Source organism: Danio aesculapii, chromosome 5 (assembly GCF_903798145.1).
Source record: "Danio aesculapii chromosome 5, fDanAes4.1, whole genome shotgun sequence".
Taxonomy (NCBI): Eukaryota; Metazoa; Chordata; class Actinopteri; order Cypriniformes; family Danionidae; genus Danio; species Danio aesculapii.
The window spans coordinates 54,992,507-55,014,158 of record NC_079439.1 but is presented as its reverse complement, the minus strand read 5'-3'; the positions used below and the strand labels follow the sequence as shown (position 1 = coordinate 55,014,158).

General features: G+C 35.1%; 1 protein-coding gene across 1 annotated transcript in view; it reads right to left on the bottom strand.

Annotated features, from left to right (window-relative positions):
* LOC130229603 (DNA mismatch repair protein Msh3-like) overlaps nt 1–21,652 on the bottom strand; it is a 160,911-nt gene that overhangs the window by 70,359 nt on the left and 68,900 nt on the right. Inside the window, 5 exon segments of the mRNA XM_056458491.1 lie at nt 545–702; nt 9,056–9,170; nt 9,876–9,983; nt 12,349–12,465; nt 12,910–12,974. Of these exon segments, the coding sequence (XP_056314466.1) occupies nt 545–702; nt 9,056–9,170; nt 9,876–9,983; nt 12,349–12,465; nt 12,910–12,974 (563 nt within the window).

Genomic DNA, 21,652 nt, shown 5'->3' with positions numbered 1-21,652 from the left:
TGTGTCATAAGGTCTGAAGAGGTTTGACTCGCACTCTGTAATCGCTGGTTTCCAGGGTTCTGTGAAAAGACTAGTGGGCAATGGTTTCACCCTGTTCAACTCTGGACCGTTCAAGCACAAACTCTGAAGTCTGCTCAGCCCTGGAGGAGTTGTCATGGCCACTAAATTCAGCTTTGTGCTGTCATACATTACCTACTCTCTAATGGCCAGAAAACAAAAGGAACAATATCTCAGCGAGAGATGATTTTTCCATTCGTTTTCAGCAGATGAATGGATTTCTTTGGAATATGCGCCATCTACAAATCTCACTAAATACCCTTTTATGGCAGAAAAGAGGAGCCTGTACTAAATCTCCTTTGAGAGTAATCTTTGTTCCTCAGGAAAAATATGGATATCTTCCACAATAATGGAACATTTCTGTATTCAACTTACAGATCTTAGATGCAGTTTGTGACAAGCAGAGAAAATGATATGCATTATACTCACTGCGAGGCCTACAATAATCTCTACAAAGAAGAGTATGGTGTTTGACAGGTGGCAGTACCTGACATATATACCATCCACAATGCCCACTGACGCCTCTCGTGCAGGAACAAAGGAGCCCAGCTGTGCCATGATGGTCACCAGGGCAACCTGTCGAATGTAGGAGCTCTTGCCACCCATGTTGGGCCCGGTGATGATCATGGCTCGCTTGCCGACCCCCTGAAGACAGCAAATTACAGGATTAAAACAAGGATCCTCAAGAAGGTGAAGCATGTGCAGATGCTAATGTTCTGGCTGATTGCTTGAGTGTCAGAGATAAAGAGGGATGGAGCTCAAAGGTCAGATTTTTCAATTGTCTGGACGAAAGAAAAGAAGACAATCAGAGAAGACACAGCTCAGTTATTATTGACTAGTGCAAGCAGCAAAAATTACCTACAGCATAGTTCAGATGTTTGAGGTCCTTTTTAGCAATATTGAATAATGTTTTGTTTTGAAAAGGAATTTCTGCTTAATAGTTAATATTTATAATACTGTTTATAATACTGCCCTATGTATGTGCCTGTGTTTTGCTTGTGCGTTCTCTCTCTCTCTCAAGTCACTTAAAGTTCAAGTCGTTTTATTGGCATGACATTTAATACAGTATTGCCAAAGCATTTTAAATGTAATAGCATTTTAATGTTATATATTAACATCATCAAATAAAATAAATATAAAATAATAATAATGAAGTAGACAAGAAATAAAAAAATATAAAAATCAGATCATACATTTGATAATAATAATAATACAAAACAAAAAGTTTTGATTATTTAAATTAGATACATGAATTTACATTAACCATTTCTTATGGTGTGTAGGGTGTATACATATTTTGCAGCTAGTCTAGATGTCAACTCATCCTTTCTGAGTATATGATACGTTTTTTTCTGAGTCATTTAAATTAAAAAATGAATTAATCAGTGTTTCCAATTGGGGGAAAAATATTTCTCTGTGTTTCATCCTTTTGTGATTTGTGTCACACTGTTTACATATTCTCTGTTCTTTAGGAGTCCAGGATTTTTTTATGTCTGCCCTTTTCTATTTCTAGGTCATGATCACAGAGGCAATATTTAGAAAGAATGTGTTTTTCTTTTAATTGTTTTAATGATAAATAATTTGCCAACTGTGTGGTTCTGTTTAGGATCTAATAACATTGAAGTTTAGTTTGGAGGTTAAATTCAGTTTTTAGTTTTTCATCATAATTATATTTTAATGTTTTGTCAATGTGTTTGTGAAGGTTTTGTTTGGGGACGGGTTCGGTTTGAGGTTTCTTCAGTAGTTCAGATACGAGTTTAGAGGATGAGACACTGTAGGTTTTTCATTGGCCAGAAGGGCTTTATATTGGACAGACTGGGGGTCAGACTGATGCAGGTGCAGCCAGAACTGAACAGCTCATTTCTGAATCTCCAAGTTCAGCAGGTATAAACCAAGTTCAGCCCTGCAGGCAATGTTAGAGGTGTTTCTGTGGATATGTAATATGTTTTTACCAATTTCTAATTGCGTTCGTTCAATTAAACTTTTATTCCAGTTTTTTGGTTGGTAACTAATTGTCCAAAGCGTGACTTTATGGCATAGCTTTGGTAATCTTTAATTGTCTTCTTTAAATCGTCTAGTCTTCTCTTGATTTTGGTTTGGGGCTGGTTGAGTTCTAGCAGTTGGTATACATTTTTAAAATAATTCTTCCAGACCGTGCCACATTGCAGTGATCGTTTCCATTTGTATATATATATATACATATATATATATATATATATATATATATATATATATGTATATATGTATATGTATATGTATATATATATATATATATATATATGTATATGTATATATATATATATATATATATATATATATATATGTATATGTATATATGTATATGTATATAGGTATATATATATGTATATGTGTATATATGTATATGTGTATATATATGTATATATATATATATATGTGTGTATATATATATATATATATATATATATATATATATGTATATATATATATATATATATATATATATATATATATATATGTATATATATATATATATATATATATATATATATATATATATATATATATATATATATATATATATATATATATATATATATATATATATATATATATATATATATATATATATATATATATATATATACATACAAATGGAAACATCACTGCAATGTGATATTTCCAATATATATATATACATACACCTGTGGTTAGGAAATGACATCACATACCATATGCAAAAAAATTCACCTTGACACTAGTTGGACAAAAAATAAAACAATATAATCTTCAAAAATGACTCAAAAAGTAAAGGTCTTGCATCACTTGTTGGCAGATGCCATTCGGTTATTTATTTATATAGTTTGCAATGACATTCAGATATTTCTATTTGTGGCTCGGGTGTCGCAATTTGGAGTAAAAAATTACCAACTGTTGAGGGGATTTAAAAGGAATGTTTTGAGTGACTGGACATATGACAAGTGCTGCGAAGAAAAGTATGGTGACCCAGCAAGACGGCTTCATTATTCAGCCTGACTCACGCTTTGAATGGAAGCCCAATGATTGGGTGGGTGGGAAGAGAAAGGGAGAGAAATAAGTGACAAAGGTATTAGAAAACGTATGCTAATCGGAATCTCGGAGTGGGTGGCCAATACAAAAGGTTTAGCAGCTGGTTCAATAGCATTTTATTACAGGTGAAGTAAAAATTATTATCCCGCAGTCAAAGACAAACTGCACAGTGCTTGGCATGAACACACACATTCCCTCAGCATTATTTTAAAGCTGAAATTAAATGCCAGGAAGATAATCATGTTTTATAAAATCTCAAAGATCTAAAGGCCCCAAAGGCAGTATATGAAAAGGAGTCGTTAATGAAAATGAGAAAGCACTGATATTAATATGGCTTAAGAATATGAATTTTAATTTAAGTGTGCAATTTGTACAGCCTTTGTGGCATGAAAGAGAATGGGTGAGTGAATCATTATTATTTGGAGCTGGATTGTTTTCTAGTGATCTGCAGTTAGCAGCTCACACGAGGAAGTGATTTAGCAGTGGAAAACATCTAAATTTGTGTCTATTGGTTGAAAAATATGTGATTTTAAAGGCTGCGAGTGCACTAAGGTATAACAAAAAGATAAATGCACAATATAGTATCAAAAACCCGCGTTTATGTTGAGATTAATAAGTATTTTTGAAGATTAAAAAATATTTGGTACCACTTTATTTTGATGGTCCATCCGAGTATTCCAATTCCATTGACTGCCTGCTTAATATCTGTTGATGTGCTCCTTCAACAGATATTTAACTGACTATAAGAAACTTTGCAAGGTCAACTTGCACTAACCCTAATCCTAACCCTAACCTAAGAGTCTACGTACTGTATAATGTAATGAGAATTAGCTGGCATGTAGATGCAATGTAACTTAAATTCAACAAACGGACCATCAAAATAAAAGGTGACCAAATATTTCAACCAGAAATGATAATTCTGTTCCAATCCAGTGACATCTGTTCATCTTCATAACACAGATAAAAATATTTTAGACCCTTTATAGACAGCAACAATCCCAAGATGTTCATGAAATGGAACTGTGAGAACATAAATTTCTATAATCTACTTTCAGATTAACAGTGATATTTATACAGGACTGCCCGGTGGCCCGGGGCACCCAGCTATGAGTGAAAATAAATTATTTAAAACTGAGAATATTTCAATTTTATTTTATCTTTATTATCATTTTATTTAACAAACTAGTTTGTGTTTTGGCTGCGGAGGCATGTCAAACCTTGTTTTAGTTTTTCTAGTTTATATTTGTAGATAACTGACCAACAAACATTACAATTAAGACAAATTATACCAACAAAATTTGTTAAAAAAAGATTTTTTTCTTTCCACAAAAATCGGCTATATTAAGTGTGGCCTAGCTATATATTTTTGTTCGTGCCCGTCTGCTACCAGGCTTTGTGGGTGGATTTGTTTCGCTCCATGGAAAATAAGGATTTAATTAATGCTCCACTATAACCCAGTTGTTGTTCCACAAAACTTATGCTATATATTTGCTAAATTATCTATACAAGTGGGTGACGCAGTGGCGCAGTAGGTAGTGCTGTCGCCTCACAGCAAGAAGGTCGCTAGTTCGAGCCTCGGCTGGGTCAGTTAACGTTACTGTGTGGAGTTTGCATGTTCTCCATGCATTCGCGTGGGTTTCCTCCGGGTGCTCCGGTTTCCCCCACAGTCCAAAGACATGTGGTACAGGTGAATTGGGTAGGCTAAAATTGTCAGTAGTGTATAAGTGTGAGTGAGTGTGTATGGATGTTTTCCAGAGATGGGTTGCGGCTGGAAGGGCATCCGCTGCGTAAAATATTTGCTGGATAAGTTGGTGGTTCATTCCGCTGTGGTGACCCCGCATTAATAAAGGGACTAAGCCAAAAAAAAAAATTAATGAATGAATGTATTCATACAAGTCATTTTTTTAAATGATTGAGATGGAGAAAAAGAAAGCATGCAAAAACGGAGGAAAAATCAGATAGGCATAATCTTTAAAAAAATGACTTGTATGAATACATTCATTCATTAATTTTTTTATTTGGCTTAGTCCCTTTATTAATGCGGGGTCACCACAGTGGAATGAACCGCCAACTTATCCAGCAAATATTTTACGCAGCGGATGCCCTTCCAGCCGCAACCCATCTCTGGAAAACATCCATACACACTCACTCACACTTATACACTACTGATGCTTGCATGTTGCTGCTGACTAATGGCAATACTTCAAATTCCCCGTAGTTAATGCACACAAGAGAACATATAGGCAAACAAAGTAATATACAGTATTTTGGGGGGTAGGGGGTGCCTCACAAAAGTGTTCTAGGATCTTTTTTATTATTAAAGTTGAACCAATGAAGACACATGGATTATTTTGACATTTTTTTTGTTTCTTTTTATAGACTTTGAATGTCTCTGGACCTCTCGAATATCATCTAAAATATCTTAATTCGAGTTCCAAAGATTAAAGAAGGTTTTAGGGGATTATAATAGCATGAGGATGAGCAAATAATATTAGAATTTTCATTTTTGTGCGAACTAACCCTTTAAAGAGAGAGTTCAACCAAAAATCTTTATTTACTCACACTATTTACTCACCCTCAAGTGGTTCCAAACCTGTATGAGTTGTGTTATGTTGAACACAAAAAAAGATATTTTGGAAAAAAGCTGACAACATTTAACCAGTGACTTCCATAGTATATAAAAATACTTACTCTAAAAGTTAATGGTTACAGGTTTCCTGCTTTATTCAAAATATTGTGTGTTTTCGACAGAAAAAAGAAACTTATAAGGGTTTGAAAAAAGGAAAGAGTGAGTAAACTATGACATTTTTGGGCTGAACTATGCCTTTAACTTCAAAGTTGTGTTCCAATTTGCTAATTTATGCAGTGTTTTCCATTTTTAAGCATAAATTGAGAAGGTAGAGCTTTCACACTACCATGCACTAAACTGTTTAAAATAGGAGAGGAGGGGCATTGGATTTCAGATTCTTATAATGATAAAAATGACTATATAAAGGTTTGAGAGTTGAACTTGTAATCCAGAGGTTTTAGGTTCGAATGCACAATATTATACAATGTCACAAAGTTTACTTTCATCAAGAGCTGCATTAATATTTGGTAAAGATCTTGTACTGACAATGGGAGCAGTTCCACTATCTGACCCTGAGATTTCCACTGTCTATTCCGGCACATCTCAAGACTTTCAATGACATTCACACCATACGGTAGTCAACTCATGTCTAAAAATCAAGTCTTCTTTCACAATCTAGAGATGAATCTTTGCATCATACTGAAATATGGCCATGGGAAAGGTATTTCATTATGACTAACAAATAAAATGTTGCACACTGCATCAGTTAAGGTAAAAAGAATTTCAAACATCTAACATAATAATCATGGCAACAGAAATTCAATGACGGACTAATAAGTAATTGTTTATTTTGGGCCAGTCAGTGTGTATATTGTGCATTGCTAATGATAGGACAATATTGTATACAGTATGTGATCATGAACCATTTATAATCATGGATTTAAGCTGTTTATAGGGATGGACTAAATATCAGATGCTATTTAGTAATTGGCTGCTAAATAGTTGTTTTTTGTGTTATAGCATTATCTGCATGGTTTATTAAAGAACTTTTTTCCATTGGTTAATCCACTTCAAAAGTATGCTGCTGGCAGACATGTATAGAAGAAAGACAAGAGGCTCTATTTTAATGATCTAGGCGCAAAGTCTAAAGCTCATGGCGCAAAACAATTAAGGGCATGTCCGAATCCACTTTTGGTATTTTAAGGACTGAAAAACACAGTCTGCGACCTGGCGCATGGTCTAACAGGGTTGTGCTTATTCTATTAACGAGTTATGGGTAGGGCCAGATGGAATCTGCTGACATTTTTTGCTACTTTTGCACAGAATTGTGTTAAAGATCTGCGGCTTTATGCAGAATTATTTTGGGAGTATAATAACTAAAACCCTAACATATGAAATAAAAAGTAATACCCTTTTAATTTTTATTTGATGTTTACAATGCAATCCAATTAGATCCACTTTATTTGGTAGAAAAAGCAAGTTTCTCATATAATATATCTACTAAAAGACAGAAAATATTACTTTGCAAACCTTATTGTAAATAAATCATATTAACATTTTCATATAGTCAATAATATTACTGAAATTAATTTAAAAACTGAATAAATATAAATTTACACACATTTACGCAAGTAAATAAATAGACTTAATGATGGGCTAAAAATCTGCGGAAATCTGCGGAATTCTGCATGCGCAGATTCCGTGTGGGCCTAGTTATGGGTGAGTTGAGCATAACGTGCATCTCATCTCCCATTCCCTTTAAGAGTCAGTTGTATCGCGCCATGGTGCACTTGCAATTTACATTCCGGACTTTGTTATTGGACAAACTGAATGCTTCACAAGCAAAAAAACAGTTAAACAAACCATCTGCAGCACGAGGATAAAGAACGAGCCTCCTCCATTCGGCCTCTTTACTTTCTCTTTACTTTACTCTTTACTCCTTTACTTTCGTAAATAAGGAAACGGTGTTGTACGCACTCCAATGAAGACATCCATGAGCCTACATATCTAATTTAGTTTGTTAAACACAAAGATTTGTTTCAAAACTATTTCTAAATTCAGTTCTTATTTCCAGCAAATGAATAAATGAACAATAATAACGAAGTGTGGTCAAAAAAACTGAGTTATATCCAAATACACGTCCTAATCTTATGCCCCATATGGTGATGCAGACGTCTGGACAAATCTTAACTTGTTTTTATTAAAACAAACATAAATATGCATTTAATAAATACTACTACTACTAATAATAACAACATTACACATTGTTATACAATTATTTACAATTATTAAACAATACATTATTATACAATAACCTGAAAAAAGCCCCCCAACATGAAGACATGGAGGTAGTGGTTTTTATATTTATGAAAATAATAATTTTTGTAACATTTTAATAATTTAATTTTATATGTAAAGATGTGTATATCTGTACATGCCATGTGTATTAAGCAATGTGTAAGTGTTTGGACCTGCACAGGCATATAACTAACATGCTCTGCGCTGGACTTTAGAGCAGCTTTTAGTTAGTCAATGGCTTGGTCTATTTAAGTTCCTCAAAATAGCAAAACCCTAACAATGCACCTTAACACACCTCCATTTTAGACCAGCACACCTATGAGTCAACAAAGTGGCAAAAATAGATTCGCCATTTTAAAAAAAGTGGCGCAAAATGAAAAAATTGGAGTTGCGCCTTATTGTGCTGTGTGTATCATAGGGTCCTAGATGCTTTTTCAAAAGTACTTTTTCACTTTTGAAAAAAAGGACCTTTGGAATTGCAATAAGTTTTTTGCTGTCATTATTGTAGTTTTTTATGTTTATTTTAAATTTTTTTTTTTAAAGTTTGAGCAGAATCATATAGAATTTCAGGTTACATTTGGTCATCAACATGTAATTTTAAATGTTTTACACTATATGCTCAGGTGTATTAACTATTATACTCAAATTATGGAATTGCAATTTTTACTTTATTTTGTACAAGGTCAAATCTAGATGGTTCCTTGCAGTTGACTTGTTTTCTTCAGTTACACTTTTAAAATTAGCTGTCCACTGACTTTTATTCTTGTAAACCAGACTCAAGATTTGTAATTATCAGCCTATATTTTGGTTATCAGCTTCCAAAATATGAAGAGTTATCACATCATCCATAATTTCTATATTAGAGCACTCCTACTGTTTTTGTCTTCTTTTGGAAGCTTCAAAGCTTCTTCTGTTCCATTCGTTGTTGGTACACAGTAAAAAGTGATCAAAACAATACAACATATTTCCTGTTGTGCTGCAGTCAGTCATACAGGTTTGAAAAGACACAAGGGGGAGTAAATGAATTCTCAAGTGAACTACCAAATTAAATTGAAATGAGAAGTGTTTTTTTTAAGATCTCACCTGTAAGTGAGTGTCATTGGGGACATACTGATCCTGATCTCCCATCAGCGAAGTGATGACAGGATGCTTCCCTGCTGTGATCAAAATCTGACTTTCCTCCTCAAGAACCTCTGGCCTATGTTTAAAACACACAAAGAAAACAACACTTAGATAAGCTGACAAAATTAAAATTGCCAACATAAAGTTTCATGAACAACATGCTGGCACGACACCTTACATATAAGAGTTGGAATTTATGGTATCAGCTCAACACTTTATAAAAAAGGTCCAGAGGGAGTGGATAAGCTCTGGTGCTCTGCAGAACAGGCGGGAGGGGGAGGCGGTAAGGAGCAGAGGGGGAGTAGTTGGCGGAAACCTCTGCTTTCAAAGTCAAATCCACTCCCCCACACAGACTGTCAGAGGGATATGGAGTGGGCTCTATACTGCATGGGGGTGGGATTCATCCTACTGTTGGACTCGATTCGGGCCAGGGAGAGATGGAGATGTGGGGGCTCCAGGGTCCCCTTACTCTAGTTCATCTATGAAAGCTTATGTAAGATGCTTTATGCGCATCTCACGAACCACAAAAGAGAAATACAGCTTCTTTGTAGATGCTCGGAAGTGATTGATTTTATTGCACTTCAGTGTGCTGAAGAAAGATAAAGAAGTCCCCAAAACTTCTCCCAGAACTACACGTAGCTGACTTGCGAACGTTTAAAAAAACTGCAATATATCTAATGTTGGTAAATGAGAGAATATGCATGTGATTTAATTTGAAATATGGGAGAGGACAGGAAGTCGGTGGAGAATACTGGAATTAAAAAGCCAACTTCATTAGTACCTGCAGAAATTATTTTCTTTAGCAACTCGGGCCAATGAGAAGAGGCAGTCCATGGTTGCTAGGTGACACACTGCTTTCTTCAGGATGTAGTAATGGTCTCCAAATAGCCTACATTGTTAACGTGAAAAGATAAAGAGAAGTTTATTGAGGAAGAGAAAGAGGTCAGAAAGAGACAAAAGATAAAACATGTTTTTGTTTATTATTAAATTATAGCAGCATGCCGACTTTAAAGGGTCATGAAACACCCAAACACATTTTTTGAGATGTTAACAGTCATATGTGTGTCCCACATTGCTAAAAACACTACTAGGACACATATATTTCACAAAAAAAGTGAAAATTGGTTGTTTTTGCGCTGTTTCGAGCAAATGAATTCTTCCGGTTTGAAAATACAGCTTTAAGCTGCGTCACCGCGATGAGATCATTGTGTAAATTACAGCGTGTAGACAGGCTGTCTGTACCGGCGAATACAAAGTGGCGTCTTTGAGTTTTTATCATTAATTCATGAGAAAGACTTGGAACAAATCAGCATGTTCTATTGTGAATGAGGTTCAATGTCATTAATATGCATGATATAGCTTCGAAGACTGTTTTTACCTGTTACAGTCTTCAGACAGCAAAGGGACGCCACGTTGTGTTGCCAATCCTAATTAAAAGTGGAAGAAGAATTGTTTGGAGACATGGGTCATCAGTGTTGTGTTTATAAATGTGCCGCAAAGAAGATTTTGTTTCCACGAGTGCACAGCTTGAATGTGGACCACATGTGTGGATTACAGTGGTCTGCTAACATGCGACAACAATAAGTTTGTAAGGAATATTTTTTTTTACCCGTGAGCTTTTCTAATCTGGAAATGGTGAAATATGGATTTGCCATTAATCTCCTTTTTAAAAAAAAACGCGGCTCCAGTTGGTTTTTGATTGTGCTGTCTCTACAGATTTGGTAAGTGTATGATCAATGTGCTTTGTTTATGTTTATTCAGGTGGCAAAGTTAGTTAGTATCGTCAGTAGTACTCTCAGTTTTTAAAGACATACCTTAGTCAAAATGATTTAGTTACTAAGTTTACAGAACGTTAAAAATCACTTCAATATTATGGACTGAAAGATCAGCTGTCAATGCTGCTCTCTAAATGTAAACATGTAAACACCATAATCAAACTGTCGTGTAGGATTTTCGCCACTTTTTGTGACAGGATACTCTATTTGACGCTATTCTCTGCACCTACAGAGTCTCTGCATCTACCGAGAAATGTGGAGGGTTTTTCTTTCTTCCATTCGGCATGCCGTATCACATTCCATTAAAACAACACTCTTCCAGCAGTTCCTCGCATCTAACATCTCGTTTGTCACGGGGGGGGGGCATGCATGAAATTTTCCTGAATGAAAGTGAAAGTGCGAAAATGCAGTTAAAGTTGGCAAATTAAAGCCGCCTTTCCACTGCACACGACATTCGGACACGGAGGTCGAGATACGCCCCCTTATGGCAGTTGCACAGAACTTTCAGTTTTGTAGTACACCATGGGAGAGAAGCTGGATTCTCGCGGTTCTCCGTGCGTTCACCATAGTTGAATGAATGAATGAATGATTACTAGAAACTCCTAAATCGCTAAAACTTGTAAAGGGAATGTGGAGACTGGGTTAAAAAAAATAATAATAATTTTAATACTCATTTATTAATAGAAATGTTTTTTTTTTATTTTAACAAACTTTTGTCTGATTAAAAAAATAACAAAAAAAGTACTATTTCTCATCTCACGTGCACGGATCTGCTTGGACAACACTGGAATACATCACATCCGGTCGCATATGTTCTAGTCGCAGGAGTTCAAATATTTTAACTGATCCGCAGCTCAAATCGGATCCGAATTTTCCACATACAGAGATGATCGGAACCCCAGGCAGCTCCTGGACTACTCTCCATTGGAAATGAATGACTTCCGGTCTATCGCTTGTCTTTTGTCGTGTGCAGTGGAAAGGCGGCTTAAGAATAAAACACCCGAAATTACATGAAACTCTGGAGTAAATGTGGATAGTGTAGTGACGTAATGACGTTAATCGAATTATGGGCTGTAACACATAAAACGGTATCTTGAAAGAAACATCCAAAAGACAGCTCATGTAAACACCTTAATAATATTATTGTCTTACTCAGATTAAGGCAAATAATTCGATCACTGCTGTCCATGTAAACATAGGCACTGTCTATCTTCCCTGCATCTGTGTTTGTGTTGCCGCTGTGAAAATCAGCGTGTGCACGTATTAAAACTCCCCTTTTCATGCAAACCCTTCCCTCTTTTGTCACTCGACACTCCCACCAAAACAAAGCTGGACCCACCTTCCTGGTATATTTTAAACTAGAGGTATGAAATTACCCTGCAGACACAGGGGGGTGTCATGGCCCTTTAAAATCAATGCTAAAAATGCGCAAAACATCTCAAAAGGATAGATTTATGTTATTTTTTTAAAGCTACATACTGAAGAAAGTTGATCCACTCGTGATTGCAGTCAATAACCAGCTGCTCGCGTAATTGCTGCAGATGCCGGTGCTTCTCCACGATGAATGGAGTGTGATAGCGGCCAAAAACCTTAGTGCTGGGGATTAAAAGTAGATGTTTCAATGCTAAAACAGATTTCATTCACCTAACTTTTCAGAATGGAAGCAAGCTGTTTCCTGTGAATGTGCGAGACTTCAATTCATAGGCTGCTATACCTAAACTCAAAATAAAAGTGCAGTAAATAATGAAAGTATGTGTGTAAGAATCAGTGCATTTGTAGTCACGATGAATAAAAATGTGTTTGCAATATTGTGCAGTATAGCAGACTTGTATGGTTATAATAGGTGGAAGCAGCTAACACTGAAGTCTTGTGCTTTCAAGTTAAAAATGAAGTGCCTGCACTTATGTTAAAAATAATGCGGGTATAAAAGGAACTTTGAAACGCAAATGATGTAAGGGAAGGAGGCACATTGTAGAAGCGCTCTTAAGATGAAGTTAATGGGTAAGATTATGGATTTTTAGGGATCAAGTTAGCACCCACCTGCTGATTTTCACCCAGTCTGCTGGAACTATGGATGACATATTGTTCTTCACTTCAATGAGAAACTGCGCAAAAAAAAGACAAATTATTGTATACTGTGAAAATGTTGGATTTTACTATGGTGAACATACAGACCTCATTATTTTATATAGGAGTAGGAAATTATATTGTAAATAACACAATATTCAATGTTTATTTCTATAGCGCTTTTACAATGTAAATGGTGTCAAAGCAGCTTAACATAAAAGATTATAGTAAATTGAAACTGTCAGTTCAGTTTTCAAAGTTGAAGTTCAGTTAGTGCTAACTGCCAAAACTGTATAGTTCATTGGCTCATATTTTTGAGAGAAAAAGTTTATTCAAATAACATTTTTTTTATTATGCGGGTAAAGAGGGCATACATATAATTGTGTGCATTTCCATGCACATATTGTACTTGAAATAAGCCAAAAACATGGCCACGTATATTTGCAAGGTCATAAATAGCTTTTGCCTGAACAGCTAGATTTTTGCCCATTATTCCTGTACTTTACCTGGCATGTATACATTACCTGACAAGTTTTAACAAATAATAAATAATAAATAAATAATAGATCATATTATTTCTTGTTAATCATTTGCTATCAGAGATGTCTTATATGAAAGGCAAAGGCCACTAGATTATGCTTATTTTACCAAAATAAAATATAATCATGCCTTGAATTTTAATTACAGTATTTAATTAGGACAGTAATGTCTGACTTTGCTTAGACAGAAATCTTGTCACTTAACAGAAATAATGTACAGTATAGAATATAAAGTCATGGTGCAGTTGAAAAACAATGAATATTGTGTATGACTCCCATGAGCTTGGATGACTGCATCCATACATCTCTGCAATGACTCAAATAACTCATTAATAAAGTCATCTGAAATGGCAAAGAAAGCGTTCTTGCAGGACTCCCAAAGTTCATCAAGATTCTTTGGATTCATCTTCGATGCATTCTCCCTTATCTTACCCCAGACATGCTCAATAATGTTCATGTCTGGTGACTGGGCTGGCCAATCCAGGAGCACATGTCCAATCCAGCACAAATGTCTTGATACCTCAGACTGTTAATGTTGACATTGCTCTGCAGATCTCTCTCCCATCCCCATACTAAATGTAACCCCAAATCATGATTTTTCAATCATCAAACTTGACTGATATCTGTGAGAATCTTGGGTCCATGCTGGTTCCAAAAGGTCTTCTGCAGTTTTTGTGATGACTGGGATACAGATCAACACCTGATTCATCTGAAACTGCCACTTTTCCAAATGATTAACTAGGAGTCAAGTTATTATTTGTAGCTCTTACAACTGTGATTGATGACAAGATTTTGTCAGGTAGTGTACTTCTTTTTTTTTTTGGATTAATGTAGTGCACACATTCAATATTTGACAGGAAGGGGTTCTTTAAGCATATCCAAAAAATAAAAAATAAAATAATAATAATATTTTTTGCTAAGGTATGAGGAAGTGTAATTTAAACTTGTTCTTGCCCAAAGAAATGATATATACACCAGCCCAAGACCTCCACATCTTCACCTCCAAGATCGTTTGACACCAGCCACCTGGACAGCTGCTACAACGATGGCTTTGCATAACCAATGAATTTCTGCACAAACTGTCTGAAATCATCTCAGGAAAGCTCATCTGTATGCTCATCGTCCTCATTGAGGTCTTGACCTGACTGCTGTTCCTTGTCGCAACTGCCTTGTGTGGGCAATTGCTCACATTCAATGGTGTCTGGAACTTTTTCTATGTACACAATGTCCTATTTCTCTCAAATATAGTCCACACATTTGCATTCTGTAAATCTGTGTTAGTTAGCACGTCTCCTATGCCAAGATAATCCAACCGCCTCACAGGTAAGGGATATCAATATGCTGATTAGACAGCATGGCGGGGCAGGGGTTGTAGAATGAGTCAGTATCTGATGTGACTTTCATTTGCCTCATGCAGTGAAGCACATCTCCTTCACATCAGGTTGTTGATTGCAGCCTGTGGAATGTTGGTCCACTCATCTATGCGAAGTTGGTGGAAATTGGCAGGAACTTCAAACTGCTGACCAAGAGCATCCTAAACATGCTCAATGAGTAACATATCTGGTGTGTAAGCTGGCCATGCAAAAACTGGGATGTTTTTAGCTTCCAGGAATTGTGTACAAACCCTTGCAACATCTGGCCATGCATTATCATGCTGCACCATGAGATGATGTTCATGGCTGAACAGTACAGCAATGGTCTTCAGGATCTTGTTGTGGTATTTCTATGCATTTAAAATGCCATCATGCAGCTATGTTTATTGTTCATAACACACAACTGAGCATAACCTCACAACGTTGACATCAGCAAACCATTCACCTACACAACGCCAGAGACACTGTCTGCCATCTGCCCTGCATGGTGAAAACTGGAATTCATCCATAAAGAGAACACATCTCTATCTAATGTGAGCACTTGCCCACTCAATCTGGTTATGACAAATGAACTGCAATCAGATTGAGAGCCTGATGAGGATGACGAACATGCAGATGAGCTTTCCTGAGACGGTATCTGAAAGTTTGTGCAAAAATTCTTTGGTCTGCACATTTTAGAGAGGGCTTTTACTGTGGCCAGCTCAAGACACACCTGTGCAATAATCATGCTGTCTAATCAGCATCTTGATATGCCACACCTGTGAAGTGGATGTACAGTGCTCCGCATATATGAGTACACCCCACACAAATCTGTCATTTAAATTCATATTTTCAATAGGATGCGTTAAATTATTATATTTATGCATATACAATAGATTAATCAGTATTAAAGGCAAATCTGGAGCTAATCTAACAAAATAACTTACGATAACGATCCAAAGAATTAGTAGCTCAAATTTATATATTAGGGGAAAAATATGAAATAAGATTATTAAAAAATGGCAAAAATTAAGAGAAAAACAGGATTTTGTTGAAATTTAGCATTTTGTCTTTTTTTTAATACTTCGCATTAATTCAAATGTATAATCTAGTTTTAAAGATGTTCACTGAATGAAATATTATTTTAATAAAAATATCTGTTTAATAAATCTGTTTTGCTCAAATGCACCAATATATGACCTATATTCACTGAGAAATGGATAAAAATATACATTTTCAAAATGGGGTGTACTCATCAATGCTGAGCACTGTATTAACTCACTAGTGCTCACTAACACAGATTTAGACAAACGTGTGAACAATATTTCAGAGAAATAGGCATTTTGCGTACATATAGAAAAAAAAAGGTGCTATTTACACCTGATCACTTCATACATTTTCTCTGATTGGATAGCTATCTGGTTTATGAATATGATGTCATAAATGCGTCTCCGATAAACGTATATAATTCCGATCTTCCAATCCTATACTATATGCAAATGTAACTATCGACTAAAGCATCAAAATCAAGCGGCAACATCCCGCTCTCCTTTGTGAAGCCAATACAGAAGTAACTGAAACTGCAATTCACAGACTCGCCTTTGGGGGCTGGCTCCGGGAACTCCAGATATTCACTGACTGCAATGCTAAACTGGCCAATTTTACAGCTGATAAAAACATGTTTACATCCTGGTATAAAAGATGGTTTTGTTGCATATAGCTAATGTTACCCTTCATGACAACTGTGAGGAGGGTGATTATTTTTATAGCTCATCAGTTTTGTTTATATTAAGTTATATTAAGTCTGCAGAATTAAGGGCGTGGCCAATTGAGTGACAGCTAGGTCTTGCTGGTCGTGTTATGTCACCTCAGCTGATTCTGTCTGATTAGCCACTGAACTCAGCAGATACATCGTATCGTTGTTTTGTTTTATGTGGCTTTACACAGTCATTTGCCTTTTGAAATTATTTTCTACAATTATCAGATAATACGAAATGCTGTGTGCACTTAATTATGTTCACAAACCATTCAAGCTGCCTCCATTCCCCAGGTGAGTGAAATTATATACTTATATACCATCTCTATAAATGTATTTGTTTTATTTAAGATCTTTTATCATTTTTATTTTTCGTTAGACCTGTAATGCACTCCAGAATCTGACAGATTGATTAGCTGTAGCATCTAGAACAGTCATCTGAAATGTTGTCATACAGTGTTATGCTTGGATTTCATAAATAGCCTTGCGTTTACTAACACAGACTATTTTTGAAGTATTTGAAAGTAATTTACATTTTTCTCCAGTACAAAAACGTCATAAGAACAATGTTTGGTGGCTCAATATATTATAACAGTGTTTTTCAAAGTCTAAACACTTTAACACACAAATGATTCACATGTAATGAAGTATTAAGCATTTCTCCCAAAGAAAAGTCTGTCTAAGCAAAATGCTAGCAGGCATCTGTAGCTCTTTGTCCTTGTTTGGTATCCCCTGGTGGATGCGATGACGCACAAACAAAATGGCAACGTTTGGTCAAGCCTACTTGTAGCTTCATTTGTGTATACTACAGTACATCCAAATCTTTTACAGTCTACGATCAAAATACCCCATACACAAGGCAAGTTCTGGGATTACTGTCAGTAAAGACTAAAAGAAACATCTATTTTTGTCATACATGTTAGAAAACATTCAAATCTATAAAAGTTTTACATACATTTGTGTATAACCTACTCTCCAAAAACAAAACTGTGCCTTTCTAAACAAACAAAATTAGATATTTTTCTGTTATTTTTCCTCTCTTTTAACAAAGTGCTGTACCTCTGTTGGAAATGCTGCTTGCATTCAATATTAATTTAACATTTAAATTTGAGAATTTCACCATAATAAAAAAAGTTTACAAGAATATTATGAAACAAACAAAAATTACATTACAAACTGTCAAATGTGGCATTTGCAATGCTCATTTAATTTGTAGATAATTTACTATTATAATAAATCGCATATAACCCATAAAAAGCTCTTTCACATGCTTATCTTTATTTTGGGGGAAGTAAAATTTACATATGTGGTTTTAACAACAATTAATCCAGCCATTTAGACCCGTACAGCTTATTCTGGAATGCATCCCAGACCACCTTCCTAAGTGGTTTGCGCGATCGGATTTGTATCCATCTCAAATGTGTCTCATAGGGCATTTACACATGTCCATTTCATAATCGGATAAAAATGTATGAAGTGACCAAGTGTAAACAGGCCCTAAGATGTTTGGAGTTAAGCTCATAAAAATTATTCAAGTTATTCAAAACATTAAAGGAGAATACTGCAACTTTTTTTATTATATTATATTATATTATATTATATTACATTATATTTTATTATATTATATTATATTATATTATATTATATTATATTATATTATATTATATTATATTATATTATATTATATTATATTATAGCACAATAGCCTCACAGCAAGAAGGTTGCTGTTTCGAGTTCCGCTGGGTCAGTTGGCATTTCTGTGTGGAGTTTGCATGTTCTCCCTGTGTTCGTGTGGGTTTCCTTCGGGTGCTCCGGTCCAAAGACATGCGCTATAGGCGAATTGGGTAATCTAAATAGTCCGTAGTGTATGTGTGTGAATGAGTGTGTATGGATGTTTCCCAGTGATTGGGTTGCAGCTGAAAGGGCATCCACTGCGTAAAACATCCTGGATAAGTTGGCGGTTTATTCCACTATGGCGACCCCTAGATTAATAAATGGACTAAGCCGAAAAGATATTATATTACATTATATTATATTATATTATATTATATTATATTATATTATATTATATTATATTATATTATATTATATTACTTTGAAGTTTATTTTTGTGAATTCTGTGATGCAAACACCAAAATACCTTCTATAACTCAATTATCTTTATAAACCTGTCACTAAAATTGCATTTCAAATGAAACTGTGCTTGGACATCGTTGTCCATCATTCATTCTTTTCCTGTAGACTTGTCCAGAATAAGATGCCAAATGTCTTTATGCTGACAGCCAGAAGAGTAACTATGCTAGACTGGATGAGAGATACTGGGAAAAAGAGGAACGGCATGGGTCTGTATTTTGGGGTTGAGAAAACTGTTGTGTATTCATGAGGGAAAGGCAGAAATGGGCAGATGGAGAAACAGATGTGGAGCTGCATGCAAAAATTTCAGACACTGTCCTTGTAGTTGGCATCTTCTAGCTATGGACTTAAAGCCTATGCGATGGCATCATTGCAAGGTTTTACATAAGCATAACCTTTTATAACTTTTTTTAGTTTTGATAGTTTTATTAAATTTAGTTATCTTAAATTGGTTTTTAAATGTTTAAATAACTTGCTGTTAGCTGCCAATGCTGTTTTCAGATCTAATCAGTAGGCATCAAACCTCTTAGTCACATGAGCAACTGCTAATGGTGACTATCTTGTACCAAAGTGTAAGGCCCCATTTGAACTAATATGTTTTAGTTTTAAAACACAGAAGTTTTGCTACGATTACGCCATCCGTCCACACTACTCCAGAGTTTTCGAACTGAAAACGGAGCTTATTGAAAATGCTGAAGAGGCCATTTTGGTTTTAAAACACTGCTGCTCTGTGTCAGTGTGGATGGGGGAAAATGGAGACATCTGAAAACGGCTTGGCTGTTGACATTCGCTTATCATCTGATTGACGCTTTTTCCTCAATATTAAGTGCACAAATCTTGCACCCATCCCTTAAGTTTAGACTTCGCAAGTTTGATATGGAAAACAAACTCCCAAGGACACGTCTAGTAAAAACAGTGTACATTATAATGTCATTTGCATCACACTGGCTACGTTGTTTCACTTTCTTATCAATAAAATAGGCTATATAAGGAACTGCCTATTTTCATTTTAATATTAACTTAACAGACATTAAAAATGTTGAAGCCTCATGTAGCTACATATTGACCTCTTTTGGTCAATCTGTTTCTCTGTTAAGGGAACCAAATTGTGGAATGATTTACCTGTTAGCCTAAAATTAGAAAGTTATATAAATGCTTTTATTAGTGTATTAAAAAGTGGTTAAAAACAAAACAGCAGTGTGTGCACAAACAGTCTACTATTGGTTCGTTTGATCATGCTGGCTTTGCTTTGGCATTACAGCAATTTTATGTAAAGAATTTGATGTTGTGTATATGTATCTGTTTTATTTTATTTTGTCAAGCCTCCCGTGGACAGGTGTTGAGAATTAGCAAGTCTACTTAACCACTTAAACAAATGCATTTCGCTGTCCAGTGTAATTGTGATGTCCATGTCAAATAAATAAAAATAAAATAAAAATAAATAAATAAATAAATAAATAGTAGAGCAGTATTCAAGAGCACAATTACATTATTAAAATGGCCAGGTTATATGATGTAGAACAGGCAGTTTGCCTGAAAGTCTAAACCTGCATGACTGAACATCTGATATAAGACCACTGTGTCCTATAATGTGCCACATACCGTTTTTAATAGCTCATACTGAATGTGCCACTTTCTGTAGAAAATAGGACTTTGTACACTGTAAAACCCAAAAAGTTAAGGTAACACAAACCATTTAAGGAAACCGATTGCTACAAACCATTTAAGTTCAATAACTAATCCTAATGAGTACTGTGAACTTAATCCATTTGAGTAAATGAAAAAATTTGAGCAGAGTAAAACCCAATAAATAAAGAGAACTCAAAGCAAACTCAACTGTGTATTGTAATACCCAATAAGTTAAGGCAACTCAAACCATTTGAGGAAACCGACTGCTACAAACCATTTGAGTTAAAAAAAAATCTAATCTATATTAGTGCTGTGAACTTACTCCATTTAAATTGAAGTAATGAGGTTAATAATGAACTCATTACCTTCAACACTGAGTTCAAAACTCTGATCAAATGAGTAGAATTAACTTTCAGTCAATTTTGAGTTAACTACACTCATTTCATTTGATAAAGTCGACTGTTGGGTTTTACAGTGTACAGTTCAAACCATAAATGTTAATTTTGTCATTATTTCTCGATTACATTTACATTACAAGTGCATTAGGAGTAGCGAATTGTAGCACTAGGAGAATTTCATGTATAAAGGGTTGCATGAAAAAGATAAACAGCCATATGCAGGATTTTTGTTTAAAAAAAAGGTAGTTTTTTTTATACCAAACAATTATTATTATTATTTTTTTATCCTAACCCTATTCAGAATATACAACCTCTATCGGCATTAACCATTCTGTATTATCTCACTTTTTGTAAACAAGCTTGGTCATTGGTAAATAGATGAGTATGGGATTTTTTTTCGAATTACCTTTTGTGGTCTGAAAACAAAAGAAGGGTATACAGCATTAGAACACCACCTCAGATGAGCAAATAATTACAGGATTTTCAACTCTGGTTGGACTACAACTGTAACACACTGAGCATGTAAAAACGTTGTATGGCGCTGCGAAAAAAGGCGGGACAAAACAACAGGATTAAACATCGATAAAGCAAGTGATTGCTCCATATTTTACATTTCTGTGCAGAGAGGTCTACATTTTGATCTTCTATTGTTCTCACTCAATTACGTAATGTGATTTCGCAGGTCAGAGTTCACCAAGCTTGAATTTTAAAATGCAGCGACATGCGAAACTTGTCGCACAGGTTTTTGTTTCTGCTCTGCTGCATTCGTGCGTGTATGAATGGAAGTCTATGGGGTGGAAAATGCAGTGAGACTGCTGCTTAAATGAAAAAATGCAAACAAAATAAAAACAGCTAGCCAATTATTTAAAAAAAAAAAATCTAATAAGGTCTTGGTTTTTGGTACCAAAA